Here is a 25,258-nt window from a genome sequence, read left to right on the forward strand (position 1 = left end):
TGTCTGTGTGTTGGTGAAAACATTGCTAACGCTGCACTGTGAAATTGGTCATACTCAACAAGCTGCAGCAATGAGCAGAATAACCTGAGCTGGAGGTTTCAACCTGTTCCTTCACCTACTTCATGCAAGTTCTTCATGCAGGATTACAGCATTTTGACAAGCAGACTTTTCCAGAACAATCATTGTCAGATAGACTGACTGGCCAGAAGGAGGAATTTCAGGAACTTTTCTGTGTGCTAATCCCTTCAGTTTTCACCTCGCCTGCTGGACGTTTACCACACCAATGGAAAGCTTCAGCTTGTATCTGTTGCACTATTTTCTCTTCCTTTCTTAGTTGAACAGCATTTTACCCTGTGAACCTTGGCTGTAAGCATATCTCAAGTTGTCATCTTGCTTTTATTTTTATTTTTTTTAAATCTTTCCAGACTAAAATATAGGCTATCCAATTTGTGACATATCCCGTTAGACTTGTCAGTGCACGTGTAAATAACGCTCAGAACTAGAAGCTCTGACTACTAACTAAATGCGTATATTTAATTATATGTTAGAATGAGATATAATGGAAATATGTTCTACATCGACATACATTTTCTGGCTTAAACCCGCATGATACTTACAATTTGTAAACACAGGACCACAAAGGCTCCCTCCATGAATTGATAAGGTAGATCAGGGAATTCAGGCTGATATCCAATCCATTAATCTCATCTATCAGAGGCAGAAACCGATAATGGATTGTGTTGGTCCAACTCTAAGCATAATTACAGTATGACATAAAGTTAACTTAAGGGTCTGATTTAGTAAGAAAAACAGATTCTTGCTTCATATCTTTAGATAAATGGTTCTGTAACCACCACCATATATGAGTTATTTCATTCATTTCTTTGGAACTTCCACCTCTAAGAGTTGAATGTTGACAACTTTTACAGATGTAGTTGTGTACTTGAAACTTTGTAAATGCTTGTTGCATGCCTTTTAAGTAATCTTTTTTTTTTTTTTTTCTTTTTCATTTCCCCTGGCAGACAGCGGAGGTATGTTGGACAGACCTTGCACACTGACTGGCAGCCCAGAGAGTATCGAGTAAGTCTTAACCCTTTAACAGATTTCTTGTAACTGCAGAAATCATAAGAAAAGTGCATCCTATTGACGTGGAACACAAAATTAATACATCTGATCACCTATGCTCCTGATCAGACCATGCAAAACTACATTTTGTATAAATGTGATGACAAATGCCTTTGTTGGTATTTGCTCTGCCCCACAGGCAGGCAAAAAGGCTGCTGAGTGAGATAGTGGAGCAGTGTCGGTATGGTCCAGGCTTCCACAACGACATGGATGGCAACAGTTCTATCCAGCAGATCCTTATCCCTGCCAACAAAGTTGGCTTAGTCATCGGCAAGGGAGGAGAGACTATTAAACAGCTGCAGGTGTGTTTGTTGGCCCCATTCATTGTGCTGCACATTAAGTTTACTAAGATTATTTACAGTACATAACAAACGTCCTGAGCCGTCCATTCCAAATAGCAAGACTCTTGTTAGTCTTCGCACGAGTTCTTCGGGTTTTCTACAGGCTTTTCTGATTTTTTTTCTTTGGAAATTGACTGCTTTTCCACTCATTTTAGTCCAGTCCTGACTACTTTGAGGAATGTCTTTTATGGTTTATCAAGCCACTTAGCTCTTGCCAATGAATCATTCAAGCATAAAAGGACATCAGACTTGGGGGATAAACCTAGTTTGACATTACAAGGATAATTTGACAAAGTCCCAGTTTATAATTGCATCTCTGTGATTTGCCGCATGTCACAAGACATGAATCTGTCCCCACTTCTGTAATTGCCAGTTTCAGTTTCTGAAAATGCCAAAGATAAGAGAGCTAAAAAAAAAACAAAAGTAAGGTGATTTCCAAGCTATTAACTGAAAACGTGGCATCTTTCTTCATAATGTGTAGGTCCTTTCTCAGGTTTCGAGAAACTAGACTAGTGGAGGATAAAAGAAGTTGTCTTGGATAGGAGGGCCCTCTGTGTGGATGGTTACCCCAAGATATGACTTCCTCACAGCAATGTCAAGCCTGATCTTAGGAAAAAAAATTTGTTCGTGTAAATGTGATTGGAGGGTTTTTTTTTTTTTTTGGTTTTTTTTATGATTTGTCTGAATTTGTGTGAAATCAGGAATGGTTGGGTGTAGGGCGGGGCTGTGTGACAATATATATTGTTTGGACGATGGAAAATGTCTGTCGTTTCATATGAGGCTCTATCGTTTACGCCCTGATAAGGTGCCAGCATTTTACATCAAGATGCACTTTACGGCATGCACACTGCAAGAAATAAACAAACATGAAGAAAGACTGTAGCAGATGCTTGTCAATGCACCAAAACTGATGAGCTTGTTAAAAAAAGAGGGGAAATTTCTGTCTCATGGATGTGGTTTGGATATAAAAAAGACCAACATGGAACCGACAACAGACTAGCTCACAGTCCCAACAACGAACTCCGACACAACTAACTCGTTATATCACTTGCGCAATAATCAGGATAAAGAATACAGAATAAAGAATAGTCGACGAGCAAAAGCGCGAAAAGTGCTCATAATAAACTCCAGACACAAACGCTGCAACAGGTATTTACCTGTGAAACGTCAAATGACCACAGTTCCCGCTGATGGAAGAAGATCACTGCTGCCGTTGCGAAGCACATCTGACAAATAACTGATGCCTGACACAAAATTACACACACAATTTTATGTCGTTATGGAGATTAAGAATGAGCTATATTGGGAAATGAGATTTTGGCCATATCGCCCAGCCTTAATTAGGTGTGTGTTTTTAATTTGGATTGGTTACACGTTTGGGAATATGTAGGCATGCATATTTTTAATCTGATATTTAATCACTTTGCATTCTTCTTTAGTATAAAAAGAGCTATATAGATAAATTTTAGATTTGATGATTGAGGCCTCACTAGAAAGGTTTTCTACGGCAGGTTTACTGTCAAGAACCTGTTCTTAAAACAGATCATTTATCTGTTAGTCTGTTCAAGATAACTCAAAAAGTTATGGCCGGATTTTCAGGAAATTTTTCAGGGGGCGTTGGAAATGTGAAAAGGAAGAACTGATTAAATTTTGGTGGTGAACTAGATCATCATTTGGATCCAGGAATTTTTTTAAAGGTGGAGTATGTAAGATTTTCAATATTTTTAAAATAAATTAACTAATAAAATAACTACAATCATAATTAGATAGTTTTTTGAACATGAATAAAACTTGTAATTTAATAACACATCAAATATGGACAGACTGGAACCTACATGTTTAAAAAAAAAACAAAAAACTAATTATTGTAGTTATTTTTTTAGTTAATTTATTTTGAAAATATTAAATCATACATACTTCACCTTTAAAGGATTCTTTAACATTGTGCTTGGTGGAGGTTTGTGCTCTGAGTGCTTTTCTTGTTTCTAATGGAACAAGGAAAGATATTCATTCATTCATTTTCTAAACCGCTTAATCCAATTCAGGGTCGCGGGGAAGCTGGAGCTTATCCCAGCTGGCTTTGGGCGACAGGCAGGGTACACCCTGGACAGCTCGCCAGTCCATTGCAGGGCCACACAGAGAGGAAAGATATCATACAACTTATTTTCAATGCAGTATTCTCATACCAAATACTCACTAGGCTTGATGTACTTCATGTTACCTTTAAAACATTATTACATTGAAATACAGTGGGGCTCCAAAGTTTGGGCACCCCTGGTAAAATTTTATTTTAATATGCAAATAAGGAGCTTTAAAAAGATGGAAAATCTCGAAAAGGCATCAAAGTACAGTTTAGACATTCTTATAACATGTCAAAAAAAAGTTACATCTTATTTCCATAATTTAAACCTTCTAAATAACAGAAAACAAAAGATGGCGTCTGTAAAAGTTTGGGCACCCTGCAAAGTTAGTACCTTGTACGCCCCCAATTTGACAACTGAGACCTCACAGTGTCCTGGATTGTTTACAGTTAGTGTCCGGAAAGACCAGGTTATGTCAATCTCAAAGGTTTTAATTGCTCAGACTCATCTGACCTTGCCTCAACAATCGGCACCATGGGTTCCTCTAAGCAGCTGTCAAGAACACTGAAACTGAAAATAGTTGATGCTCACAAAGCAGGAGAAGGGTGTAAGAAAATAGCAAAGTGTTTTCAGATCCTAATATCCTCTGTTCGGAATGTAATCAAGAAATGGTGGTCATTGGGAACAGAGTAAGTTAAAGCAAAATCTGGAAGACCAAGAAAAATATCAGACAGAACAGCTCGCAAGATTGTAAGAAAAGCAAGTCAAAACCCAAGTTTGACTGCATGATCCCTCCAGGAAGATCTGGCTGATACTGGAGTCATGATGCACTATTCCACTATAAAGAGGTACTTGTACAAATATGGCCTTCATGGAAGAGTCATCAGAAGGAAACTTCTTTTACATCCTCATCACAAAAATCAGCATTTGAAGTTTGCAAAGGAACATATAGACAAGCCTGATGCATTTTGGAAACAAGTTCTGTGGATTGATGAGGTTGAAATTTAACTTTTTGGCCGGAATGAGCACAGGTACGTTTGGAGAAGAAAGGGCACACAATTTAATGAAAAGAACCTCTATCCTACTGTTGAGCATGGGGGTGGATCAATCATGCTTTGGGGTTGTATTGCAGCCAGTGGCACAGGGAACATGTCGCGAGTAGAACAAAAAATGGATTCAATGGGATTTGAGGAAATTTTGGGTGCTAACCTAATGTCATTTGTGAAAAAGCTGCAGTTAAAGAGAGGATGGCTTCTACAAATGGATAATGATCCTAAAAACACCTCAAAATCCAGGGTGGATTACATCAAGAGGCATGAACTGAAGGTTTTGCTATGGCCTTCACAATCTCCTGACCTCAACATAATTGAAAGTCTATGGATAGACCTTAAAAGAGCAGTGCGTCACAGATGGCCCAGAAATCTCAAAGATCTGGAAGACTTTTGCAAGAAAGAATGGGTGAAGATACCTCAAACAAGATTCGAAAGACTTGGCTGGCTATGAAAAGTGTTTACAAGCTGTCATACTTGCCAAAGGGGGGAATAGAAGGTACTAACTATGCAGGGTGCCCAAACTTTTGCAGAGGCCATTTTTTGTTTTATTTTAAAAGTTAAAATGATGGAAATAAGATCAAACATTTTTTGACATGTTATAAGAATGTCTAATCTGTAACTTGACACCTTTTAGAGATGTTCCATCTTTTGTTAGCTTCTTTTCGACACATTAAAATAAATTTTTACCAGGGGTGCCCAAACTTTGGAGTCCCACTATATATGTGAAACATAATCCACAGTTCTCATTCTGTTTCCCAGTTCTGCGGCAGTCTAAGTCAGATTCAGTGGATAAAAATCACACTAGCCACTGCTCTTTAATATCTGTGCCAACAAAGCCATGTACTGCAGCTAGAAAGTATTCTGTTCTGCAGAAAAACATTCAGCTGCTGATCACTGTAACTGGATTTCCTTGAAAAACGTCTGAGTTTCTGAGTCAGACTGCTGAGTTCATGTTTGGTTCTGGCTCAGCTATAAAATGCATCACAAAACGCAACAAAGACTGCCTTCTGTCCCTCATGTTCTACGCTGTGGTTGCAACAACATTGTAGAGCTCTTGTTCAAGACAATGGCTTCCTGTTGGATGTTTTTTTTTTTTTGTTTTTTTTTTACCAGTGTATTTTCTTAACATGGGGATTGCAGAACCATTGAACTACTTTAAAAGAGCATACACTTTATTACAATATCACTTGTCATGATCAACACATGTTCACCTCTTGCTTTGTGTGGGTGGTATTTTGTGCAGAGTACGCCTCTGGCACTATTTCTGTCCTTGGAGTGAATAGTGTTTTGAGCCCCAGGTAACTGATGCTTTCTGCATCTTATTGTACCCTTGCAGGAGAGAACAGGGGTGCAAATGATCATGATTCAGGATGACCCCATGCCTACTGGAGCAGACAAGCCCCTGAGAATCACTGGGGATCCCCACAAAGTGCAGGTCAGTCCCAGAAGGATACGATGTGTTGTTTTCTCTACTCTTTACTCGCTGTTTTCCAGAGTGCACCATCGCTGTAAACTGAGATGTTTCGAGTCTTTCAGCTTGTCTTCAGCTTTGTCTCATGCAGCTTTTTTAGGTTGATGATCTTGGTATGTCAATCAATTTTCTTTGTAGCAAGCCCGTGAACTTGTGGTGAAGCTCATTCGGGACAAAGACCAGGGAGACTTTAGGACTGGCAGAACAGACTTTGGATCTAAGATGAGCGGTAGCAGTCTGGATGTAAGATCCCATTCCTCTACTTTTTAAATCAAAGTTTCTTACCATTAATTGAGTGGAAAAATTGTATTGTGTCCTGTCTTATTGTGTGTGTTGTCATTCTCCAGGTGGTTGTGCCCAGGTTTGCGGTCGGCATCATCATTGGCAGGAACGGAGAGATGATCAAGAAGATTCAGAATGATGCAGGTGTGAGAATCCAGTTCAAACAAGGTAAGATATCAATGCATACAATCCACTAAAGAAGTTGTAGGGTTATTTGTTTAAATCGTGTATCTGTACCAACTGGTTTTAAGTTGGACATTTTGCTAAATCCATTTCCACAGTTTCAATTTAAGACCTTAATCTGGTTGCTCAATTTCAGTTTTCATATTTAAAAAAAAAAAAAAAAAAAAAAAAAAATGCAGCCAGGTTTTACGATAAGAAATAGTTCTTTGAAGTTTTTTTTTTTTTTTTTTGGCAATATATTCAAAGTTTGTTTGTTCGTGTTTGGTTTGGTGTAGATGATGGAGTCAGCCCAGACCGTGTTGCTCAAGTGATGGGCCTGCCTGACCACTGCCACCATGCAGTCCACCTCATCAACGAACTGGTTCAGACCGCTCAGGTATATGCTTTTGCTGGTGTGTTTAGATGGAAACAAAGCAATAGTCCACGCTGTTATTTGTAATCATTTTTAAAGATAATTCAGGCCAAAGAAGGAAATCAAGCCCACAACAATTTGGCACTAATGTTGGATATTAGTGATTTAGGGGGAGCACATGCAAACTTCAGGCTGTCTGTGGAATCGTTTATGTCCAAAAAAAAATACAAATTAATTTTGCTTTAATTTCCCTCCTGATAGGAGAGAGATGGATTCGGCGGGGTAATGGGGCGTCGAGGGCGAGGTGACTGTAACATAGGGGGACCTGGAGGGCTGCAGGAAGTTACTTATGCAGTACCAGCTGATAAGTGTGGACTGGTGATTGGAAAAGGTAAGAAACATGCTTTCACTTCACTATGTTAGCTGATGCACAAATGTCAGTGTTTGTGGTTGTATAAAGACTAAAGCTGCTCTGAAAGATCTGCTTGAAATGTGCTCACTGTGGGGTCTTCTCCCAACTTGTGCTGCATAATGACACTGCTCGCTGTTTTAGACAAACGATACACAATTGATCAAAACAAACATTCTTATTAAAAGTGAACCTGACTCGCTAGATTGCCATTTCTCTTTTAATAACTTGCTGCTCTGTTGGTGTTGTGCCACTAAGTGAAACTGATGAGAAGAGGGGGGTTTCTGACCACCCTCCTTTTCTTCCTCCACGGCTCATGTATACAGCACAAGTGGCATTCATTGGCTTCACTAAGGGCTTAATGACGGGGATAATGTGTGTAATGTGACATTAATTGTTAAAGGTGCATAATAACAGCCCTCAATCATGTGGAAGGCTGCCTGGCATCTAATGATGGTCTTTCAGTCCAATAGAGTGCAGCGAGGGAATGAATAGGAGGAATTAGCTTATTGGCTATTCATGCCCACTCTATTGGCAGCTATTTAAAAGTCATTGACCATTGCCTTGGAAGGAGCTGTGTGTGTGTGTGTGTGTGTGTGTGTGTGTGTGTGTGTGTGTGTGTGTGTGTGTGTGTGTGTGTGTGTGTGTGTGTGTGTGTGTGTGTGTGTGTGTGTGTGTGTGTGTGTGTGTGTGTGTGTGTGTGTGTGTGTGTGTGTGTGTGTGTGTGTGTGTGGTATGATGGCATGCATGTTGGCTTAGTGTGTGTGCGTGTGTGCAGCAGTGGGTGGATCGAAGGGGGCCTCTTTACCTAAGATAAAAACATGGCAATAGAAATGTCAAGTGGCTTTTGTGCATGTAGTGGGGCGAGGGAAACAAATAAACCTGGGCGTTGCGTCCCCCTCTCTCTGCATTAGCATATGAAGTGGACCAATATGGTGGAGATGGCGGTGGGTCTCGGTGCTGTCAGCAATCCCTTAAAGAGTGCGGTGATTAATATCTTTACGATGCCATATGCAGCCGGTTGCCCCTCTGTTTTGACCCCCCACACACATATATACTCAGTCACACAGAGCTTCATGAATCAAGTCCCCCCGCCAACCTACTTTGACTTTCTTACAAGCCTAACAAGCATCCTGCAGTTATATGCCAGAGTTTTGACCTGAAATGTATCAACCTGAGGTCGGTCCACTGGGTTTCCATTTTACTTTAATCTCACATGGAGCAGGTGGGAGTTTGTCCAAGCCAGAGCTGAAGCTCCACACCGAGTGACAAACATTTCAAATGGTCAAAGTTTCACTGATGGGCAGCTGTGAGAAGAGACTGGGAAATACCGTCAAAACATGTGTCTGAGGGGATTTATTTATGACATTAGGCTGAGAAATTGTTTTTTTAGTCTGTTTTACTTTAATGTGCATTCTGTGGTGAATTGAATGTTCTTTTAAAAGAACTGTTTATTTTATATTAAATTTAAGAATTACACAAACTACCTTCTAAAAGTTTGTTTTGACACATGGAGAGTTTTTGTCTATAATACAAAACGCACATATAAATAAAGCATAAACATAAATAGCTTTTTTTTTCCTTTTTTTTTTCCTTCAGCTTTTTTTTATGTTTGTGTGTTCTTTAGATGTGTTTTATTTCTGAAAAATAAAATTGGCACCAAAACTGAGCCAAGAACAGCTGTTTTAACAGCATCAAAACAGATGACATAAGAGCCGAATCCTTACTTTTTAACTTGTTTGTTCCATTTTGTGCACAAATATTGTAGAAAATGTCAGAATAGCTTCACATAAATCTGTGGGTGGATTAGAAATTCCATGTTACAGATTCTGCTGGCGTTATGGTCCCTTAATGCCTTGAGTGTTATTTCCCTGGCCAGCAGCTAACCAGTCCCTCGGCTGTGCGCTGAATGCTGTCACCAGTTGCACTTTTGTATCCCCTCCTTTTCTCCAGCGCACTAAACCAGTCTCATTAATAAAGGCAGTATTATCTGTTCTCACTACAGCCCAGTCCATGAAATGAATAGCTGGGGTCTTCATTGCTCTCTGCTGTCTGACCAGAAGAGATCATAACGGCTTCATTAAGGCAGAAGTTTAATTTGGTTGACAATGGGTTAATGGCCCATACGCAGTCTGTTGGCAGTGAGGAATAGGCTACCGGAGGAGGAGAGGTTTCTGATGAGCGTTTTCTTTTGGGGGTCAGCCAGGGTCATCCGAGTGTCAACCACATGTGAACAAATGTGTAATTGATGTTGGGACAGCCCCAGTGTCTCCCTCCATTCCTCCCCGGGAAGCACCCTCTCTCCCAGTCCCTCTCATAACAGAGGACAACACAGAGTCAAGAATGAAAAGGGTAAAAGAGACAAACGATATCCCAGAAGGAGGATACGCTTCAATTTCGTCCCTTTTCTCCTGCCAGTTATGTTCCAACTCTCCCTGCTGGTGTAATTGCTCTCCCCACACGTCGGGAAGCTGGCATCTGATGCCCAGCAGGGGGTGGCGTGCAGGAGACGTCGTCTTTTGTTTTCTGATTTGCATGGATGTTCCGAGAGAATGGTAAATGACTGCTGAGACACGGTTTCCACATGTGAATTTGGTTAGGTGAGACATTGAGATGCTGCATTCTAGTCTGTAAAAAAAGATGTTGGAGACGGGAATTGCGAAGGTCTCTGGTGTGGCAAGAAAGTGTTTCGGACACTCCTGGTCATCCAGGAGCAGAAATGTTCCGACATTTAAAAGGGGAAACTACAGATTGTACACGTCTGGTTTATAGGTATGTGAAAGGATGACTGCGTGTGGAGATTCAACAGAAACAAGACCTCAAATAACACTTAGGCTAACAAATCCGGCCCACATTAAGTCAAGTTGCAGGCAGGGAAGTAACATTGTGGGAAATGTAGACACCAGGTTTCTGGTGGCACATCTCAGGCAGGTATGCTTTATTCGCTACATACAGATCAGATACTGGTAATTATTTATTTCTTCTGGTTTTAGGTGGAGAAACCATTAAGAACATCAAAGAGCAGTCTCGTGCCCACGTGGAGCTTCAGAGAAACCCACCGCCCAACACCGACCCCAACATACGCATTTTCTCCATCCGAGGCACCCCTCAGCAGTTGGAAAAGGCTCGTCAGCTGATCAATGAGAGAATTGGGGTAGGTGGTCTAGCCCCAGCCCCTACTTCTCCCCCCACCATGCTGCTATTGTTTGATCTGATATTCATGAGCGCACGTCAATGTAGGGAGCTGCTGGGGTGAGCTAGGCTGCTGTGGTCCTGGCGGCTAGCAGGATGTCACCAGAGGTTAAACATGAAGAATCCATCAAATGGACTTAATGGAGTGCATCAGCACTCGCCTCTGCCCTCTGACCTTGCCTGTTGGCTCCCTTTAAACACAAGTGTGGTCTCTCACTCGCCTCATCTTCCCTTTCTCTTTGCAGGGTCCGGGAATGGGGGTTAACAGCAGCTTTACTGTGAATCCTTACAACCAAGGACCAACCACACCTCCTCAGCAGTAAGGTCCAACTCCTTACCTCGCCACACATTTGAACAGATTTCCCTGCATGTTGTAAAAATTCTGCTGATGGTGGGATTTAAACATTTGGAATAAAACTAGTTGTTAATCAAATAAATTGTCTTGTTTAAAGTGGGCCTCAGACTTTCATGACTGGAGGCTGGGGTACGACCTTTCAGATCTGGCAACCTCAAAACCAGCAGGATCACAGTAAGTATTTAAACTCGCTGCTAAAAATGTTTATATATTAGAATACAGAAATTTTAAACATTTGTTAAACGTCAAAAATACTGGAGAAACTGATTTTCATGTGAAAGTGCAGAAGATGAAGCGGTTTGTCGATGTTGTGATCAAAGTGTTCTGCAGTCTGTGATGACGGGCACATTCCCTGCAGCTAACCACGTGTTTCCCGTACAAAGTTTTACATTTGCTGTCAGTCAAACTCATTGGGAAGTGGATTTGTAGATGAGAGCAGAAGGTGAGAAGGAGAAAAACCACTGCTTATAACTGGTGGTGTTATCTGTGTCTGGTTTCAGGTCACAATGGATCCCAGACGAGCCAGATGGACTGGGAGCAGTATTATAAAAAGCTAGGCGAGTGTAGCATGGGAACAAAGGAATATTTCACCATCCAGCTGTATTTTACTCTGCTTTACAATCTGAGTTTAGATTTTAATCGGCTCACAGTCAAGTTTTTTTCTTTTTTTATTGATTTTTCAGTAATAACTTCCTGCTCAATGTGCTCACCAACACAATGTTTCTGTTGAAGTAGAAGACAGTCTTTACGATTTTAACTTTTTGATGCATCATGTCCACTACAGTGGATTAAATTAAATTAAAAGGCTGTTTTCTAGTATCAGTGGGGATGGTATATTTGTAATTTTGGCAATTAGTGGACATTTTAGAGTCTCTTAACACACTGCCACTCAAATAAAAATAAACATAGTATAAAATTTCATTTTTACACGTGCTTGTAATTATCAACTTTACTTCAGTGATAAACAGGACAAGAAAAAGATACTAGTATATTTTTATTGAACATTTCTATTATATAAATATAATGTTGGAGATTTCTATATTATAGATAAAATAAATAAAAAGGCAAATGATCAAGACAAAGTGGATCTACATGTCTGTAGAAGTAAAATATTTTTTAAAATGTGGCATTGTTTTTTAATTCATGCATTAGAGGGTTAATTTAAAAGAAACTTAATTAAAACATTTGCTTGCTTGAAACAGGTCAGCAAAACCAACCCCAGAGCTCTGCTCCTGAATACAACAAAGGTTGGGGTAAGTGCTGCTGGAAGTATTTCATTATAAGCACATGACAAAAAGATCTGTTTCTTACTCGTTGGTGTGCTTTCCTCCTCTTCTTTTTTTTTTCCAGGTCAGACAACTGGTCCTGGATCTCAGCAGACCTCTAACCCTGACTACAACGCCTGGGTCGACTTCTACAGACAGCCGATGGCCTTCTTCAACCAGGGCACTCAGCAGACACAAGCTCCGGGCCTTCAGGTGAGCTCTCACCCCAAACTTATCTCTTATATAATTATATAATGTTAATTTAAGATATATATGTTTTCTTATATAAACTTATATCTTCGTGTCTCATAAGGAGACTAAAAAACTAAAACAGTGGTTAATGTAGTTAATTAAGATGGTGAAGAGTTCAAACCATGATTGATTCGTAATTAGTGAAGTGTGTTTGCAATTTTTTTTATTTACCATTTTGAAAATGTAAAAGTTGTTGACTGCATTTTAATCCTCGCTACCTTAAACAGTCCCTGTGAATGAAGCGTTTTGTGTTGCAGAGATGCATGATTTGATTTGTCAGTTTCCTCCAGACTTCTCCTTCCAACTCATAAATATTTATTATCTGTTTGTTCAGCAGGATCACTAGAGGACGCCCAAGTTAAAGACTTGAAACACTGAGTGGATGAAAACAACCCTTGTTTAATGAAGGGGTCTAGATTTAAAACGCCTTGAAGACTTTTTTTCTTAGTGAGAAACACTAGCTGTAGAATGACTTATAAGATAAAGTAATATTTCTAAAATCAGGAACATTTATTTGTTACTAAATGCTTATGTACACTGTTATTTTGGATAGACAGTATCTGGGATCCCTTTTCGGACTTGAGAGAGCTGTTTTTGTTTTTTCTATATTTTCCTGTCTTGACTCAGATTGTAAACGCCAAAATGAACCCAAGAGTTGTAACATTTCAAAAGGCAATATGATCTATTTTTTCTAGTTTATGTGGAAATGAAACATTGATTATGTGCTTAGCAGTCTTGAATAGCATTTTGTCACGTCATAAAATGTTTAAAGAGTGTGTTAAAATGTTTTCTTTTACATAATTCATTGAAATGAAACTGTGATGTTTTGTTACAGGAAATGTATTTTTGTTACATGGTTTAAAAAAAAATGGGTTAATATCAGCCAGTGGCAGTAGTTCTAATTTAATTCCTGTTGTGCTTTGTATGCTGTTTTTCATTGTCGTTTTATTGTACTCTGGTTTAAAAAAAATAAAAGGTGCAATATCTTATTTCACTTTTGAAACAAAGATAGGTTCTCTAATATGTTGACAGATTTTTAACTTGTAGTTTTAAGATTTTTTTTTCCTTTTTTTTTTTCAAATGGAAATGTCATGGATAATTTATTACAATGATCTGATAGGATTTAGGGGGATGTTGCAAATAGCTTTTTGCCTTTACTACCTTGTAAAACTATGTATATATGCTCATATATTTGACTGTTAATTTAAGATATATATGTTTCATATATATATATAAATATATATACACACTTATGATTTTTTTTTTTTCCTGTGATAAGCGTCGCAGGAAAAAATGTCCCTCTTCTTCTGTTTTCATACTGAAAATGTTCAAAGGTTGTGAATGTGCGATTTGAAATTTGATGTTGCATCTTGTGAAAAGAAACAAGAGATGGTAGATTTTTGTGTATACTCTGTATCTGAACTATTCAAGACTGCTAAGCTTCTGCGATTCATACCTGTGTAATAATTAATGTAGTATTTTTATGTTTTAAGGTATTATGATAAAAAAAAAACTTTGTCTTATTTGGTACCTCCCAGTTCACCAACACCCCACCTTTTCCTTGCTGTGGACTCGGTGGGGTGCTGGACTCAGTCCAATGCTAATAACTTTTTAATTCATTTTTTTATTTCTGTGTGATCTAATATAAATGATGCATCATTATGAAGAGTGATTCTGGTATTAATGTAATTTCTTAATGAAAAGGGATATAATTTCAAAATGTCTAATTCTGGTGTTTTGGGTTTTTTTTTCCTCCTTTACTTTGTGTGTACAGTTAACCGTGTATTAAAAACATCCAGACTACCTTTATGTGTACTGTTAAGCTGATTTTCTGTTGGATGACTATTACAAACATTTGGATGTCTTTTGTTGTACTCTGCTACTTAAAGTGTTGAAACTGAGAGCTCTGTTGTGTGTACTAACAGGTGAAACGTAGATTTAAATAGGCCAAATGTATGTTTTCATGTTTTATAAGCAGAAAATCTATATTTTCTATAGTCAACTGCCAGTTCTCAAAGTCAAATAAATTTTCCGCAAGCCTCTCTTGTGGTTATTACATGGTTATGATAGTAGCTGCAAACACCTTACTGCTGCTGCACATGTCATTTTACTCATTGTGCACTTGCAGGGCTCATGTCAATATGTTGCACAATACATTCTGTAACTTTATATCTTTTGTACAAATGGGGGTGTAAGATGCTAATAAGCTGCCATTTCCTTTAGAGAGGGAAATATAAAACTTCAAAATGATTTAAAATGCCACTTCAAGAAAGTGTTGGCTTTATGTAGAGGTGGTTTTAAATTGAAGGGCATAAATTTCTGCAAATGTGGTGACAGTGTCCAGATAGTGTACCTCCGTTTCCAGATAATGTACCTCCGTTTTGAGCTTTGCTTCCCTTTTCACCCTCATGATTCCTGCATCCTTCCCCTCCTTAAATAAGTATTAAATGTCCACAGCCCTCAGGCTGCTGTCCACTGAGATGTTCCCCTCCACCTCCCTCCATCAGAGGCCCTCTAGCTTTGTCACTGCACATCTTTGCCCACAGCAGGGAGGCTCCTGCCACAGTGCATCCTGCATGGCCCCGTACCAGCCCCTGCTTTGATGCTGTGCAGCTGTTTCCAAATCCAACCCTTGATTTTGATCCTGTTCCTCTTAAAGTGTTGTCCCTGTGGACACATCAGACCTGCTGGTCTTTTGTGGCTGTCTTCATATTTTAGCTGTTTCATTTAGTTGAGTGTTGAAGGCATTGTTATCATTGTAGTCCGTTCTTAGACACATTCTCCAATTCTGTTAATTCATGTAACAGCGTGCTGAATCTTTAGAGCAGGACTTTCTACTGCAAAGATGATAAAATAATAATGGATGGCATTGCATCATTGCAAAGCCGATGTGATGGCCTCCACCTGATGCAACACACAAAGACTTTGGGGGGGGAAGATATCAAAACTTAAAATGATCTAAATGTTGCTGAACAAACAAAACTCAACTTATGAAGCAGCAAGCATTTCTTAGAACAGCTGATTTGTTTTCTAAATTTAATTTCTTTGACAAGTCGCTGTGATTTTTAAAACTTCTGATTTTTGTTACTTTTCTCGCAGTGTTTTGTGAGGATGTGGGATACCCCAACCCATCCTCTGCTTGTTAAATTTTTCTATTTTATGTTATTTGGACCTCTGGGGCATCACATGTATGTAGATCCAAGATGACATGCAGTTGAGTATAAATCATGGCACATCAAATAGTTTGAAAGAATTTTCCTCTAGATGTATAATTTCAGGACGTAGCCTACGTCAAATCCATAATAAATTCAGATATGCAGAGGGAATTTTCTCTCCTGGTTGCCTTGCAAACATATTTTCCTCAAATCATTTTACTGTAAATTATGGGTAGTGGTAAAAAGGAACGTGTAAGTCAGTGGGAAACAGATATTTGGATGATCTACAAAGTTCAAGGCAGCAGTGCAATAAATGAATAATGATTCATAATGAGAAGGCTATAAGGTTATTATACTTGTGTAGTTTTACACAAGTAAACTCTAAATAAAAAAATTCTTACACAAGTAAAACTAATTTTAGTTTACGGTAAGAAATTATTTACTTCATCCACTGTAACACAAATAAATTCATCAATGAGACTTTAGTTAGGAAACGTTTTAGGCTTTAAAATAAACACATTTCTGTTGACTATAAATAAAATTAAGACTCCACCAAAAACCTCCCACAAATCCCCATCCATAATTATTTAATTCCCCCTAAAGAATTTTACATTTAGCTGGTTTTACATTTTTAAAGTCGTCCTTTGAAAGAAAGTGCACCTCCACCTCCTGCACGTCCAGCAGGTGTCCTGACTCCCCCTGTCCCGTCCATCAACAGAGGGGGGAGGTGGAAGGAGGGGGGAGAAATGGGCTCTTTAGGGAGATGAGGGTCTGCGCCGCTCTCACCTTTGCAATAGATAAGCCGATCCTGAGTATCCAGCACACTGTGGCAGCTACCTTAATCTGTTTTTAATGACACTGCGCAGAATCCCCGGAGACTCTGCGCTCCTTTCTCCCCGCTGCTTGGACCGCCGCAGTAGGTGTGTATGAGTGTGTGCGTGTGTAGGCTATTTCCCCACATCAGGCTGTTTAGACTTTTTAGGTATGTGTCTTTGAAAGAAAAAAAAATTAAATAATTTTTTTATTAATTTTACTTTTTTTTTTTTTTTTAAATTACGGGGCAAACTGAACTTTTCAGGGGAAAATATGACACGACTCTTCTTTTTTCATAACTTCTTTATTTTAAGCTTATCTGTCATTAAAGTTTAAATATTTAATCTATAATAAATTCTGTCCTCTCGATTTTTCTCCGGGCTTTTTGCTTTCTCCCCTGATAAGCGTAAAACTCTATTTATCCACAAACAAACGCTTTTCTTTAATAGGTTTCCCACCAGCTCTTTGAAATCAAACAATTACCGCATTCTTTGTGCAATAATTGTCAATCATCCACGTTAAATTGATAAGGTTTAAATAGACAGAATAATAGATTAAATTGTCTTACAATGGAACAGCTAAGCAGGATGATTTGCTATTGCTGACATGCCCGAGGCTTTACCAGCTCCAAATAATGCCATAGGTTAATGCATAAATAAGCAAATCAAATCCATGCGTTACCCCAATTCAATTCATTTAATTCCTCTTTAATAAAGAAGCGGCCCACCCCCCTGTCCCCGCCATTTACCATCGGATTTGTGCGTTGAATGCTATAAATGTAAATCAATCTAGATGAGAAAGAATCCCATTGAAAGAGCAGAGAAATTTCATCTGGGAAAAGGAGACAAACGTAGGAGGGGCCAGCTCATAAAAAGCAGCTGTTTCACAGTAATCTTTTTTCGTGCTCTGTCACTCACCTTGCCTTTTCACTATCTCTGCTGCTCAAAAAACTCTCCGCTATTGTATTTACTTGCCATATCTTCTTTCCCATTACTTTGCCACAGTCCATATTCGTGCAGGGGAGAAGAAAAAAAAAAGACACAGAGAGCACAACTTGCCCTTCTTTTTTTTCGGACAATCCCCCTTGTAGATGTTGGAGAGAAAAGAAGAGTGCATGGATGTCAAATTGCCTTCAAAACACCATGAAAGATTGATTTGCAGCACTTTTCAGGCCCCTGACATTACTTGGAGGGGAGCTGAATGGGAAACCTGTGAGCCGGGGATGGAATAAAGATGTCCTCTCTGCTGGAAAAGAAGGAAAACTGCCCATTTAGCCCCAGTCCATCAAGCCTGAAAAATAGGCAAGAGAGGAAAAAACAGAGAGGACTGCGGCTATAGAGAAGAAAGGGGGCCATATATACTCATCTAAACGTTGGCACAATACCTAGGGGGCTCCGAACATCCATGAATATTAAACCGCTTACCTCAACAAGGGCTTGAAAAAGTGCACCACGTCAAAGCAGCTTTGCATTTTTTGCATGTGAACAATGTTGGAGTATAAGAAAAAGAAAAAAAAAAAAGGGGGGGGGGGGGCTTGTTTCCATTCTTGTTATTCCCGCGCAACTCCTCAAAAAAAAAAAAAATATTACCAGCGCATGAATACGAAATCCCTGAGAATAAAATGCAAGCGCAACTCCCAGACTGGTTGACCCACTTATGCGCACAGAAAAAAACGCAACTTATCACCTTAAATGACAGCAACGATTTTTTTCCCCTATCAGTTTGTTCTGCCTTTTATTTCACAACCTGTTGCATCATTTTCTACTTTGTTTTTAACACTTGCTTCAATTCTCATATACGCGCCACGGCGCACGCACAGCCGGTCGTTTGGACAAAATTGTAGCTCTTTAAGACTTTTAAAAACATTTGGTATTTAATATATTATTTTTCTTTTTATGAAAATGTTTCAAAATATGTTTATTGACGTTTTATTTAAGCATGTATTTTCAGCCTTTGTCAAAATGTTAATTTAGGAGATAATTGGCGGAGTAAACTTTTGCTCCTCCTCTGCCGAGTGTTTTAATATCTCTGCGCGTTGCTGTGGAGCAAGGCAGGTCTACACGGTGAGGGGTGTGTCATTAATGAGTAATTAGACAGGGGTCACACCAGCCACTTATATAAAGAGACTCACAGCCTGGCAGGGCATCTTTACGCACGGAGTTTGGAGCAGGAAGACGGAGCTGAAAAATAACCCTGTGTGTCAGTTTGCAGCCGCACCACTTTTCTTCTTCAGCCGGCTTTTCTCCCTGCAACATGGGCTCTGTGCTACCCGCCGAGGCTCTGGCTCTGAAGTCTGGATTTAAGTGTCCCAGCCGCTCGCTGTCAGACGTGATCACGTCGGACATCCTGCACAGTTTCCTGTACGGCAGGTGGAGGAACGTGCTGGGAGAGCACCTGGCGGAGGAGAGGCAGAGTAGCGGCAGCGGCAGCAGCCCCAAGACCGCTTTCACAGCCGAAGTCTTGGCCCAGTCCTTCGCTGGAGGTAGGCCGAAATCCTGGTTTACAGGACGGTTGTGCGTAAATGTAATCTTACAATGCAGACTAGTAGGTGCATGCATGGATTTCTTTCATTTTTTTATGGTTGAATTTTGTGATTTAATTTCTTTATGCAGCTTTACATTCTGAACATTTGAAATTATAGTTACAGAACTGCTCATTTCATTGCATATTGGTTTTGGGAAAACCAGCAGTTTCTTTCCTTTAAAAATGAATCTTTTTTTTTTTTTTTTAACTGTTTTATGTTTTGATTTATCTGTGCTCTTCCAACCAAATCAACGCATATAATTTTGACAACACCTGAGAAATTAAAATAATTTTAAGCACTTTTTCCTCAACGTTTTATGTGCGATTTTCTACTGTTTTCCCTCTTTTTTTTTTCCTTTTTTCCTTAATTTTATTGTCGTTCCATTTAACGCATTAACCCCGCAGAGCTCAGAGACCCCGCGTTTGGAGGCTTGTTAGGCGTGTAACTGGCGCTGATTGAAAGACGCAGAGCATTAAATTCATTTGGTTAACTTTGTGCTTGACCTGGGAAAGTTTCCACTTAAACCTCGCAGAGAGAAAGGTTTCTTTTCTTTGAGATGTCCCGGGTTTTTATCCCGTATTCATCAATCTCCGGACAGTCTCTTTTCCTCTCTTGGCAGCTATGGGACTCCGGAGCTTTTCTCTTTCTCTCTCCTTAAAAGATTTGCTGTTCCTCACATAATGCACCGTGAAGGCCAAATCTAATGCTATTCATTGCATGTCAACCATCTAATCGCCTTTCCATTTTTTTGTTGCAGAAATTCCTGAGTCTTTTAAACAAGTCCTGGTTTCATTCAGCGCAAATTTATTGCTACAAAGTTCTTAAAAGGATAATGAATTTGGAATTAGCCGTTCCTTTTCCAGTAAACTTTAATGAATATCACATCTGAAGCATGACAAATTGCTGGACCCTCAGCAATAGAGGACCATTTAACCCCCAATCGGCTGGCCTTTTTCACAACCTGAATCTTAAAAACAAAACAAAAAAAAACAAAAAAAACAACTTTGATTTTGACATTAAAGAAGCACCTTTTTTCCCCCTTTCTTCTCCCTCCCTTTTTTTCTGCGAATGAAAATGCTCTCCGAGGGTCTTTTGCACAACAAAAACGTCCAATTCAGCCAGATAATCGAATTAAACGGAGGATAAGGTGTAAGCTTAATATTTCGTCACTAAAATAAGATTCAGTTCATTGGCTACTTTTAGGACTTTTCGGGACTTCAAGCAGCCTCGCTTCATGCGACGCTTTGGCGCCCATTCACCCTGCTAAACATCACATTACTACTTTTCTTTCTATCTGCACTCCGATGTGCCGTTTTAATCTTCTTTTCTTTGCTCCAAAGTGTTGGTATATTTTGCATGCTCACTTTCCTTTCTCACATTTGCAGAGGTGCAGAAGCTGTCCAGCCTGGTGCTGCCCACTGAGGTGATCATCGCCCAGAGCTCCATCCCTGGAGAGGGTCTTGGCATCTTCTCTAAGACCTGGATCAAAGCAGGAACCGAGATGGGCCCGTTCACAGGGAGACTCCTGTCCCCTGAACACGTGGACCTGTTCAAGAACAACAACCTCATGTGGGAGGTGAGTTTATAACGCAGTTGCTTTGTTCGGCCTACGGGTCCAAAATATGAGGAGTGTCCTGGAATTTAATCCTGTGTTCTGAGAATGATTTGGCTTTCTTTATGCTCAGGTGTTTAACGAAGACGGGACAGTGCGTTATTTCGTCGATGCAAGTCAGGAGGACCAGCGCAGCTGGATGACTTACATTAAATGCGCCCGAAACGAGCAGGAGCAGAACTTGGAGGTGGTGCAGATCGGGAGCAGCATCTTCTACAAAGCTGTGGAGGTGAAGACGTAGCTACATGACTGTTTTTGCCCCGAACTTGAAAATGGGCTCCTCTTTGTTAGACTTGTAAACATGAATAATCTGCAAAACAGCGCCGCCTGCTGTTCAGTTAAGTTCAGCTCCTCTTGTTGTCCCTCAGGGGGGAGTTTAGTTTGCAGTGCAATAACATAAGATCAGGACAATGAAATAAACAACCATGGATAATCTCAAAGGGTAAGATCAAGATTAACGATCAAGAATATTAAAAAGAATACTTATCATTTTAGTTCCTAAATCTTGTGAAGTGCTTGGAGGACTTCAACAGTTACTGACCAGCTGGTTGGCTACAACTAGTTATACGTTGCAGGTCATGGATTTCTGCCCCTTTAAATGAATGCAAATTGACATACTAAATGCAACATCTAAATTGGATAAATGCTTATTGAAGGCAACTCTTCACTTTCACAAAGGCATCGGCCTGCCACTAAGATTTGGAAGATAAAGATTTGTGATCCATACATTGAGGTGCTAAATTTATTAAATAAGTGTATGTAGTCAAATCAGATAAATGACATTTATTCCCTCTCCTCTTCCTTTAGACCATCCCACCAGACCAGGAACTTCTTGTTTGGTATGGAAACACCCATAACACATTCCTGGGAATACCTGGAGTGCCTGGAACTGAAGATGAACACCAAAAGAAGAGTAGAACTGGTGAGTCAAATAAAGACAAATTGCAAGAAATTAGTGCATTATCATTTTTTTCCCCTCACAGCTGAATCAAACAAATGAACTTCTTAATAACCGCATCCATCCTAGATTAACTTTAGCTATGAAGGATAACTCCATATGCCCTTGTGCCCCTCCCAGATGATTCTCACTCCAGTGAGGGAACCTCCACGTGCTCCCCTACCTCCACTTCTTCCGCCTCCTCCTCCAGCACTGGTCGCATGCGCTGCGTCATCTGCCACCGTGGCTTCAACTCTCGCAGCAACCTGCGCTCCCACATGCGCATCCACACTCTAGACAAACCCTTTGTCTGCCGTTTCTGTAATCGTCGCTTCAGCCAGTCATCCACGCTGCGCAACCACGTCCGCCTGCACACTGGTGAGCGACCCTACAAGTGTCACGTTTGTCAGAGTGCCTACTCCCAGCTGGCGGGGCTCAGGGCGCATCAGAAGAGCGCACGACACAAACCGGTGGTGACTAGTACCGACTCTGGCCCACAAGTGTCCCCTCCTCCGCCGCAGCTGACAGCAATGTCCCACCAGATGCCCCTGGTGCACCACATCCCCACCATGGTGCTATGATGACAGAGAGACACTGTCATGCAGAACGTTGCACTTTAGATATAACGTTGTAGTGGAGAAGTAAAGGGTGCACTCATGACACATGACCTCGCAGAGGAAAGTTGTCAGTTTGCTCCTTTGGGCTTCAAGTGGTCAAAACATTCAAATTAAAATGTATTATATGTATTTAGGAAACTTAAACAAAGCTGCCCTTTTTTTAAATGCAATGTTTTCAGTGCTTGTTTCTCTCTTCAGTTCAGGTGGAAAGTTTCCTCAGTAAAACATCTGTTCAGTCAGTGGATGAAAAGGAGGAGACCCATTGTTTCAGCTGCATCATCCCACACTGTAAACTGAAATTGTCACTTTAAATTTATTTAGTGGGTACTTCGAAGAATTGTCCAATTGTAAAATTGTACATGTGAATGTAAATACATTTGTGCTTTCCTCTATCCTAAATAAAAGATATGATATACAAGATTTCAGTTATTATGTCAGTTCAGTATTTCCACATGTTATATTCTTGATCGCATACAGAACAAAAGCCTGCCTCTAATAAATAAAGGGAACACTCACTTAACCCAGGCTATAAAAGATACACACCCAGCTCAGAGATTTCTGAATAATTACTCACAAAGACAAGTTTTGTTGGTATTTAGTGACACAGAGTATTGATGCCAAATATTCTCAGGCTCTAAACATGAATATCAGAGAACTCATTGTATGTGGTCCTGACAGTTCACCAGTTTGGTGGGTAATTGTTCCACAGTCATGTGGGTGTAATGAAGTCTGTAGAGTTGGAGTCCTCATTTACTCCATATGAGGTTTACTAAGTTTGGATGTCTTTTTTATGATATCTTAAAACAAAAAAATAAGTAAATGAAAAAAATACCTCACTTGTAATTACGCCAATAGTGGTTTGAGTTTTCATTTTGAATCAAAAAGTTTCTTTCTTAATTTCCTCTGGTTGCTCTGCTTCACCTCACAGTCTAAGCAAAATAATTGATGATGATGGCTCAAGAAAAAAAAAAAAGTTATGATCATTAATTCATTTCAATTAAGCTCATTCAAATAAGTTACAAATGTAAATGTTATTCAACTATATAAACCAACAAAAAACCTAAGAGGAGTTAGATGACTTTTTCAAACTATGAAAAAATCCTGTCACGTCTGCCTGTTTTTAGTAAAGCTAAATCCATGTTTTTTGAAAGTAGTAAAAAAAAAAAAGTAAATTATTATATTATATTAATATTGTTTTATCATGCAGTTTATGCTAAAAATAAAACATGGGTTTCTAAGTATTAGCCAAACAGATTTGTTCTTGCTATATTTGTACATTTTCAGTTTTCGTGACAAATGAATTCCTCATTTTCTTGCAGTTGCTCATATTATAAATGCATTATTCCTGTCTCAATTAGAAAGTATTCTTGCTTTTTAGGTGTTTTAGAATATCTAACACAGAGATTTAGAATTCGAACATGTCCTGGTAGCACTACTAAATTCATTGGGTCACTTTAATATTAAACTTGGTAAATAAACACAATGAAGTGTAGGTTCACAATAGTTATAATGTAATGTTTTTCTGGATTTCAGTGCAAATCAAGAACATTGTGTAACATCAGCCACAGTTTTATCATGCAGAACACTGTGTTGCCTCTGGCATGAAAAGTGCTTCAGAAATAAAGTTTGATTTGATTTTTGGGTTGATTTAAAAAAAAGAGTATATTACACACAACTTGATTTGTTGAATATATTTTCCATTTGTAAAAGTATTAAGTTGAATTGAACAGGAAGCTCCAGTGGAATGACTTTAATAAAAAATATTGTGTCTGTAAGAAAAGTGCAGGAAAACATGATTATCTGCTGCCACAATGTAGCTGATTTTCTATTAAACCATTGAGACAGTGATCGAGCACCTTTGAGGGATTTTTTTGATAATCAACATGATTAAAATAATGTAAAATTAATATATGTAAAAGATACATTTCTTTACTTGTGTCTCACTGGGATACAATGTTAACAAAACTCCAAGTCAACCACACTTCTGTGAAATCGAACTGACAGCAACACTGACTGACAATCAGTTTCACATGCTGTTGTGCAAATGGAAAAGACAACAGGTGAAAATTATAGGCAACTGGTTAGACACACCCAATAAAGGAGTGGTTCTGCAGGTGGTGACCACAGACCGCTTCTCAGTTCTGATACTTTCTGGCTGATGTTTTGGTCACTTTTGAATGCTGACGGTGCTTTCACTCTAGTGGTAGCATGAGACGGAGTCTACAACCCACACAAGGGGCTCAGGTAGTGCAGCTCATCCAGGATGACACATCAATGCGAGCTGTGGCAAGAAGGTTTGCTGTGTCTGTCAGCGTAGTGTCCAGAGCATGGAGGCACTACCAGGAGACAGGAACATCAGGAAATGTGAAGGAGGCCGTTGGAGGGCAACAACCCAGCAGCAAGACCGCTACCTCTTTCTTTGTGCAAGGAGGAACAGGAGGAGCCCTGCCATAGCCCTGCAAAATGAGCTCCAGCAGGCCACAAATGTGCATGTGTCTGCTCAAACAGTCAGAAACAGACTCCATGAGGGCGGTATGAGGGCCTGATATCCACGGGTGGGGGTTGTGCTTCCAGAACATTCACCACTGGCGACCTGTGTTCTTCACAGATGAAAACAGGTTCACACTGAGCACATGTGACAGATGTGACAGAGTCTGGAGACACCATGGAGAACGTTCTGCTGCCTGCAACATCCTCCAGCATGACCGGTTTGGCAGTGGGTCAGTACTGGTGTGGGGTGGTATTTCTTTGGAGGGCCACACAGCCCTCCATGTGTTCGCCAGAGGTAGCCTGACGGCCATTAGGTACTGAGATGAGATCCTCAGACCCCCTTGTGAGACCATATGCTGGTGCAGTTGGCCCTGGGTTCCTCCAAATGCAAGACAATGCTAGACCTCATGTGGCTGGAGTGTGTCAGCAGTTCCTGCAACACGAAGGCATTGATGTTATGGACTGGCCCGCCCGTTCCCCAAACCTGAATCAAGTTGAGCACATCTGGGACATCATGTCTCGCTCCATCCACCAACGCCAAGTTGCACCACAGACTGTCCAGGAGTTGGCGGATGCTTTAGTCAGGAGAACATCCGCCACCTCATCAGGAGCATGCTCAGGCGTTGTAGGGAGGTCATACAGGCACGCGGAGGCCACACACACTACTTAGCCTCATTTTGACTTGTTTAAAGGACAATACAACAAAGGTGGATCAGCCTGTAGTGTGTTTTTCCACTTTCATTATGAGTA

The 25,258-nt window shown here is 39.9% G+C and overlaps 2 protein-coding genes across 3 annotated transcripts in view; both read left to right on the forward strand.

The window, feature by feature from the left end:
- fubp3 (far upstream element (FUSE) binding protein 3) overlaps positions 1–14,402 on the forward strand; it is a 31,163-nt gene extending 16,761 nt beyond the window's left edge. Inside the window, exons 6-19 of one of the 2 annotated variants that reach the window (XM_079257255.1) lie at positions 1,023–1,080; positions 1,265–1,427; positions 5,936–6,034; positions 6,209–6,313; positions 6,418–6,520; positions 6,811–6,911; positions 7,149–7,278; positions 10,290–10,450; positions 10,734–10,807; positions 10,941–11,017; positions 11,344–11,400; positions 12,046–12,096; positions 12,194–12,321; positions 12,695–14,402. In XM_079257255.1, the coding sequence (XP_079113381.1) occupies positions 1,023–1,080; positions 1,265–1,427; positions 5,936–6,034; positions 6,209–6,313; positions 6,418–6,520; positions 6,811–6,911; positions 7,149–7,278; positions 10,290–10,450; positions 10,734–10,807; positions 10,941–11,017; positions 11,344–11,400; positions 12,046–12,096; positions 12,194–12,321; positions 12,695–12,706 (1,319 nt within the window). In that variant the 3' untranslated portion in view covers positions 12,707–14,402. The remainder of the gene's footprint in view (positions 1–1,022; positions 1,081–1,264; positions 1,428–5,935; positions 6,035–6,208; positions 6,314–6,417; positions 6,521–6,810; positions 6,912–7,148; positions 7,279–10,289; positions 10,451–10,733; positions 10,808–10,940; positions 11,018–11,343; positions 11,401–12,045; positions 12,097–12,193; positions 12,322–12,694) is intronic. The other variant, XM_079257256.1, reaches the window with a different exon arrangement.
- Positions 14,403–18,581: 4,179 nt separating this feature from the next.
- On the forward strand, positions 18,582–21,982 carry prdm12a (PR domain containing 12a; the record flags this gene model as incomplete). The annotated part of the gene is made up of 5 exons (XM_079257082.1): positions 18,582–18,810; positions 20,238–20,428; positions 20,538–20,693; positions 21,272–21,386; positions 21,543–21,982. The coding sequence occupies 5 exons, from the start codon at positions 18,582–18,584 to the stop codon at positions 21,980–21,982; spliced, it is 1,131 nt and encodes a 376-aa protein (XP_079113208.1).
- Positions 21,983–25,258: the final 3,276 nt, after the last annotated feature.

The sequence above is a fragment of the Telmatherina bonti genome, assembly GCF_933228915.1.
Source record: "Telmatherina bonti genome assembly, chromosome: 17".
In the NCBI taxonomy this organism is placed as follows: domain Eukaryota; kingdom Metazoa; phylum Chordata; class Actinopteri; order Atheriniformes; family Telmatherinidae; genus Telmatherina; species Telmatherina bonti.